The following is a 6,000-nucleotide window of genomic DNA, read 5'->3' on the forward strand; positions in this document are numbered from 1 at the left end:
GGACTCAGGGACAGAGGGGCCTCACCATCACCCTCGATCACATGGCTGCAGTTGTAGCAGACGTCCCCAAAGAGCTGTGGACAGAGCAGGGTATCAGTGCGGGCTGCAGACCCCAGCCCGAGGCCCCCCAATATGGCCACTCTCAGGCATCCCCTGAAGCCTTCCCACCAGGCACAGCCTCAGGCTTGGGGTGGGGGCACGGGGCCCACTACATCCATCCCTGGGAAAGAACAAGGTTAAGGCATTGCTCCCCAAGAGTGCTGTCGCTCCTGTTGGTGACCGGGAGGGCTATGGGCCGCCCCCACCTATTCACCAGAGCAGTAGTTAAGGAAGAGGAGGCTGGCTGTCACCCCATTTGCCTGGTACCGCACACTGTTATCTGGCTGGGTCCTCACAAAGGTATGGGCCACAGACACACAGTTTTTAAATAAGGACATTGAGCGGAGAAAGCTGCTCATGTCTCAAGTCTAAGCTGGGATTCAGGCCTGGCCTCAGCCCCTCCACGGGCTCTCAGAGCACTGCCCACAGCCTCTCCTGCTCACATGACAGCCCCAGCCCACCTCCCTCAGGCCCCTTATGACCCCCAGCCATCCACCCAGATCCCTGAGACCCCCAGCCGTCCACCCAGACCCCCTGCGATCCCCAGCCATGCACCCAGACCCCCTACGGCCCCCAGCCGTCCACCTGGACCCACTGCGACCCCCAGCTGTCCACCCAGACCTGTGTGCTGTGGGCTCGCCCCGCCACCTACCTGGTTGTAGTGGGTCTCGCAGTAGGCCAGGCCCTTCTTCTCATAGTGTCGGTGGCCCAGGAATGGCTTCTCACACTTGGCACAGACAAAGTGCTGGGAGGAGAGAGGGTGGCTGGGGAGGTGTCAGGGCTAGAGCAGTGACCCCAGGAGGCAGAGGGAAGGGCAGAGGGGCGGGCGACTCCTTGGTCCTCCTTGAACACGGTGACATCCCTCGTCACTGTCCTCTCCCAGCCTGGGGTTCCCCGGGCAACCTCAGCCCAAGAAGCCAGGAGCTGGCAAGGTGCTGCAGTGTGGTGGCCTCTCACGGGTGGGAGCTGCCCCGCTCTCCGCAGGGTACCTCTGGGGTGTCCTCCACAGACACAGGGTCACTGAGAGGCGGTTTGTAGCCATTTCATGGGTGAGGATGCACCTCCCCCAGGGGCACAGGCCAGGGCCTGGGTCAGGGCAGCATGGCCCACAGTCTCTCATAGGACCTTCTCAAAGAGGCCACCCAATACATAGTTTCTGGACACAGAGATGGCCAGGCCACGGGGGAACACAAACCTCCTTTCCAAGTGTGTCTATAAGAACACTAAAGCCCTCGGTCCAGGGGTGAGAGCTCCAGGTGACCCCAGTGTGCACACCTGGGCAGCCGACCAGTGCCTCGTCTCCTTGAGACTGCACACGGCTGATTTTATCCACCATAACCCCTCGGGGTGCCTCTGGCCAACTCTGGAATCCTCTGAAATGCAGGAGGTGGAAGAGGAAAGGTGGACGTGGCTGCCTGATCAAGACCTGTGGGCTCAGGTCTCCGGCGCCTATGGACAGCTGCGGTCCCTGGCCATGCACAAGAGGGGCAGCTTCCTGAGGCTGGACCTCTCCAGGAGTCGGTGCACAGCATGGGCTGGGATGTGAAGGGGGCTGTGAACGGGGGCACCCCTCAACCTGAAGCCTCATGCTTCTGCCAGTCTCACCTCCACGTGCCACTGCTTGCCCAGCGCGTTGACCACACGGCCCTCAATGGGCCGGCGGCAGGCCCCACAGATGGGGACCCCCATCTTGTCATGGCAAGGTAGGCAGTAGAGCTCACCCTTCAGCTCCCGGGCCTCAGCAGTCAGCTCCTTCCTGGAAGACAGCACAGACTCCTCCAGGTGTCACCCCTGACCTTTGGCAGGGTCACTCCAGCCTCTCTAGCCCAAAGGCACTGTGCCCTGAAAGGCCCCACTCAAGCTGAGCCGAAACTCTCTGATCTTTGTTTTTTTTGGAGACTTCCTGTATGAGCCCCAGACAGGCCCTGGAGCACAGAATTCCCCCACAGGCCTGGCAGAAGGGCCCCTGTGTTCTGCCCCATCAGCCCTTTGAGAGGAAGGTCTGTTCTCAGACCTCCCTCCTCCTCCAAAGCAGACTGAGTGTCTGGGACACGCACGGAAGGGACCAGAAGAGACTTTGAGGGAATAACTCCTCGTCCCTCTCCCACACCAGCACCAACCTCACTCTCTACCCCTACCTCTCTACTCAGTCTCAGCCATGGTCTCTGCAGTTCAGGGGCCAACCTCCCGCTTTCGCCCCCCAAATCTCAATTACCCCCTGAACAGAGTCCTGGAGAGAGGAGCTTCTGGCCCCGGCCACTTCCCGGTCCCCATTCTACCTCTTCCCTGCAGCTCCTCACCTCATGGTGTGGATACCCTCTCTGCCCACCTGGTTCACCTCTCCTGCCTCAGCATTGACCTAGGTGTGAATCCCACCATCCCTGCTCTCTGACAGCCATGCTGTCCACCTGCCCCCACCCCAGGGACAGGATAGGCACCTACCCACAGTGGGTACAGCTGAAGTGATCTGGGTGGTAGGCGTCATTCCTGAACATGAGGGGCTGCTCATCAATGACCAGGTGGCACCGCTGACAGATGTACTTTCCTAGGCCCTTGGCCTTCTCACGGTTGTGGCAAGGTCGGCACAGGTGCCTGTGGGAGGTGAGGGTATTGTTAGGGGCAGGTCAATACCTCCTGCTCCCAGGATGGCCAGGCCACCTATAGAAGAGAGCCCAGGACCCTGCCTGCAGCCTGAGCCAGAGCCTTGGGGCTTCAATGAGGCTCATCCCAGAAAGCAGGAAAGTAAGCTGCCCAGGGGGGCACAGGTACACCCTTTAAAAGAAGTGGCCTCCTGTGCTCAGGAAAAAGACTAGGCATACAGCAGAATGTTCCTGTTTTTCTATCTTTGGCTAGTATGTTTCTTCTTTTAAAAGTGGTATGTTTCCACTTTTCCTGAACCTAGGATAGTATATGGAACAGAATAGACATTTAATTGACATTCACTGGAAAATCAGTTTCATGTCTCAAATGTCCTAACAGGAGCTACAGAGAAGGTTAGTTTCAAAACCCCATCGTGCCCAGCAGAGTGGCCACGAAGCACAGGACCACAAAACAGGCTCGTCCTTTCCTTTGGGGTCCACCAGATAAAAAGGGGTCCTAACGTGTACAGGCACCTTCTGTCTCCAAAGACAAGTGCGGCTGTGTCAGACGGAGGCCCCAAACCCAGGAACTGTCATCACAGAGTCTTTTTTGTGAAGACCTCAGAGTCATTTCTGATGCTACTCCACAGCTGTGGTCTCAACTGAGTGAGAAATCAACATGGTTTCTGTTTCCCCTCCCTCAAAGGAGGCAAGAATTTAGATTCAGGGTCCTCAGGCAAAGATAGACAAAGAGGGCAATCCAGCGCCCCTTGTTTCTGATCCCCACCTGCCACCCCAATCTAAATGTGCTCCTGATGCAGCCAGACCCTCCTTCCCAGGCCCCCAATCCACGCCCCTTCACCCTTCCGTCCTCCACACGGCAACCCCAGTGTTGGCTCCTTTTATAAGCTGGCAGTTTACATAAAGGATTGACTCTCATTCAAAACCTCCCTGCCAGGTGAGAGTGGGCAGTCAACTCAGTGTCCCCAGCCTGGACCCCCAAGCCCACTGTGTCTGTTTGGATCTGGACTCCATCCCGCAGCTCCCTGCTCTTTACTTGCCCCAGAGTCCTACTTTACCAGGGGGCATGTCCCAGAGAGGTCCTGGGAACCACTCGCTAACTAAAATCTGCCTGGCTGCCGGCTGTGCCTCCACCAGATGCTGGGTGCCCAGCATGGGGCAGTGGCTCAGGATCAGCTTATTGAATATGTGAGGGAACAAGTGATTGTGCAATACAAGAAGGAAAGGACTGGGGGCATCATCCCCCTGTGACATGGCCAAGCCTGGCCTGGGCCCTTGGCTCTCCCCACCCCACAGTGGGCAGCAGATGTGGCCTGTAGCAGCAGCCTTCATCAACATGATCCAGGGATCCCACCCACACCCAGACACCTACGCCCCAGCCCCCACCCACACCACCTCCACATCTGGCCTAGGGCTGATCCGCCCCACCCAGCCACTGACTGTGACCAGCCCACTCCCCCTGCCTCTGTCACAGTCAGTCTCTATTCCCCATAGTCCCACTCCCAATTTTGGTGATTACTCCTTAGCATGAGGACAACATTCAACCATATAGAATAACTCTATTTCAAAGCTGTAGAAATTCGCTCAACTTCCCAAATTCTACTGCAATGGTCAACGCCCTTCAGGCCTCCATCAGGAGTCACCTCGATAATGAAAAGTCTGTTGGTGTGTGTCGGGGGGTGGCTCAGTGGAAGAGCACTTGCCTAGCATGTATGAGGCACTGGGTTCAATCCCTGGCATTAAGGAAGTGGAAGGGCAGGTCAGGGGGAACCCAGAAACGCCCATATTTCTTTTTTCCTTTTCTTTCTTCGTGTGTGTGTGTGTGTGTGTGTGTGTGTGTGTTACTAGGGATTAAACCCAGGGGCACTTTAACATTGAGCTACATCCCCCAGGCCTTTTAATCTTTTATTTTGGGATAGGGACTGAATAAATTTCCCAGGCCGGTCTTGAACTTGCAATCCTGCCTCAGCCTCCTGAGTTGCCAAGATGGCAGTGTGTTCCACTGCACCCAGCACACACCCACATTTTCATCCAGTGTGAGTCAGTTCTTCCAGACAGCCCACCCAGAGCACAACAGGAAAGGGACCTCTACCCTGGCTCAGATACCTGCTTACCCACTGGCTCACAGGCAGGGCAGAGGAGCCCCCTACTCTTGTAGACACCCCAGCTGGGAAACAGGTTCAGGATAGACCCAAATCCCAGCACCAGATCCAAACAGGACCTTTGGAATTTTTTTTTTCCAGGTAGAATTCAAATGGAACCTAAGAATTCTAGCATTAAGATATAGCAGCAAAAGAGAACCACACAGCCTTGTGTGCACACGCCTGTAATCCCAGTGGCTCGGGAGGTTGAGGCAGGAGGATCACGAGTTCAAAGCCAACCTCAGCAACTTAGCAAGGCCCTAAGTAACTCATGAGACCCTGTCTCTAAATAAAACACACAAAAAAAGGGATGGGGATGTAGCTTGGTGGTTAAGCACCCCTGGATTCAATCCCCAGTACTGAAAAAAAAAATAGACCCACACAGAACACGCACAGGAAGCATAACTTCTGGAGTGACACAGGCTTGGGTTTAAACCCTGGCTCTGTCAATTTCTGGCATTTGCCACTGAGTAGGTTACTTCACCTCTCTGAGCCTCAGGTTCCTTGCCTACAAAATGGGGCAATAATCCAGATGCACAGGGTTATGCAAAAAGGCAAATTTCAGATGGTGCACATGGTAGGCACTCCCCAAGTGCCAGCCACATACAGTTTTAAATAACAACTTAAAAGTCTTTTGAAACCATGATTGCTGATTTGGTTCTCCAGGTCTTTTGCAAAGATGGAGAGAAATTAGCTTGGTTCATTCAGTCTTGGGAGAGGCCATCCTGGCAATACCCAAATTGCTCAGGCTCCAGCCTCGAGCAAACCATAGAGGAGTCTTAGGAGCCAGCAGTCAGTGGGCTGCAGTGGCTCTCTTGATGGCCCTTCTGTGCTGAGGAAGAATCCACACCGGCGAGGGCTGAGCCTGCTGGGCTGAGCTGCGTCCCCACGGGACAGACAGCGCCCCATTATGAGGCGGCCTGCAGCTGTGCTTGATTCCACATAAAGGCCATGATTTATTCCACATGCCCAAACGGAGCCTAATTATACAGGGCAGGACACAAGGACCGTACAGCAAGTGTCCTGAAAGAATCCCCTCTCATTCCGCCCAACAAGACTCCTCAGCCTCCCGCCCTCTGCATTCACGGACACCCCCTCCCGCCCACCCAGCGCAGGCCTGGGAGTGGCCCCCTCCCTGCCCCCCCATTAGTAGGAAACCA

At 55.8% G+C, this 6,000-nt stretch overlaps 1 protein-coding gene across 8 annotated transcripts in view; it reads right to left on the minus strand.

Moving 5' to 3' along the window:
* Nucleotides 1-6,000, minus strand: part of Lims2 (LIM zinc finger domain containing 2) — a 36,614-nt gene that overhangs the window by 1,523 nt on the left and 29,091 nt on the right. For all 8 annotated transcript variants that reach the window (XM_048812149.1, XM_048812151.1, XM_048812148.1 and 5 more), the window contains 4 exons: nt 2,542-2,691; nt 1,705-1,855; nt 752-844; nt 26-74 (listed from right to left, as the gene is read on the minus strand). In XM_048812149.1, the coding sequence (XP_048668106.1) occupies nt 26-74; nt 752-844; nt 1,705-1,855; nt 2,542-2,691 (443 nt within the window). The remainder of the gene's footprint in view (nt 1-25; nt 75-751; nt 845-1,704; nt 1,856-2,541; nt 2,692-6,000) is intronic.

This window comes from Marmota marmota, unplaced genomic scaffold (genome assembly GCF_001458135.2).
Source record: "Marmota marmota marmota unplaced genomic scaffold, marMar, whole genome shotgun sequence".
NCBI classification, from domain to species: Eukaryota; Metazoa; Chordata; class Mammalia; order Rodentia; family Sciuridae; genus Marmota; species Marmota marmota.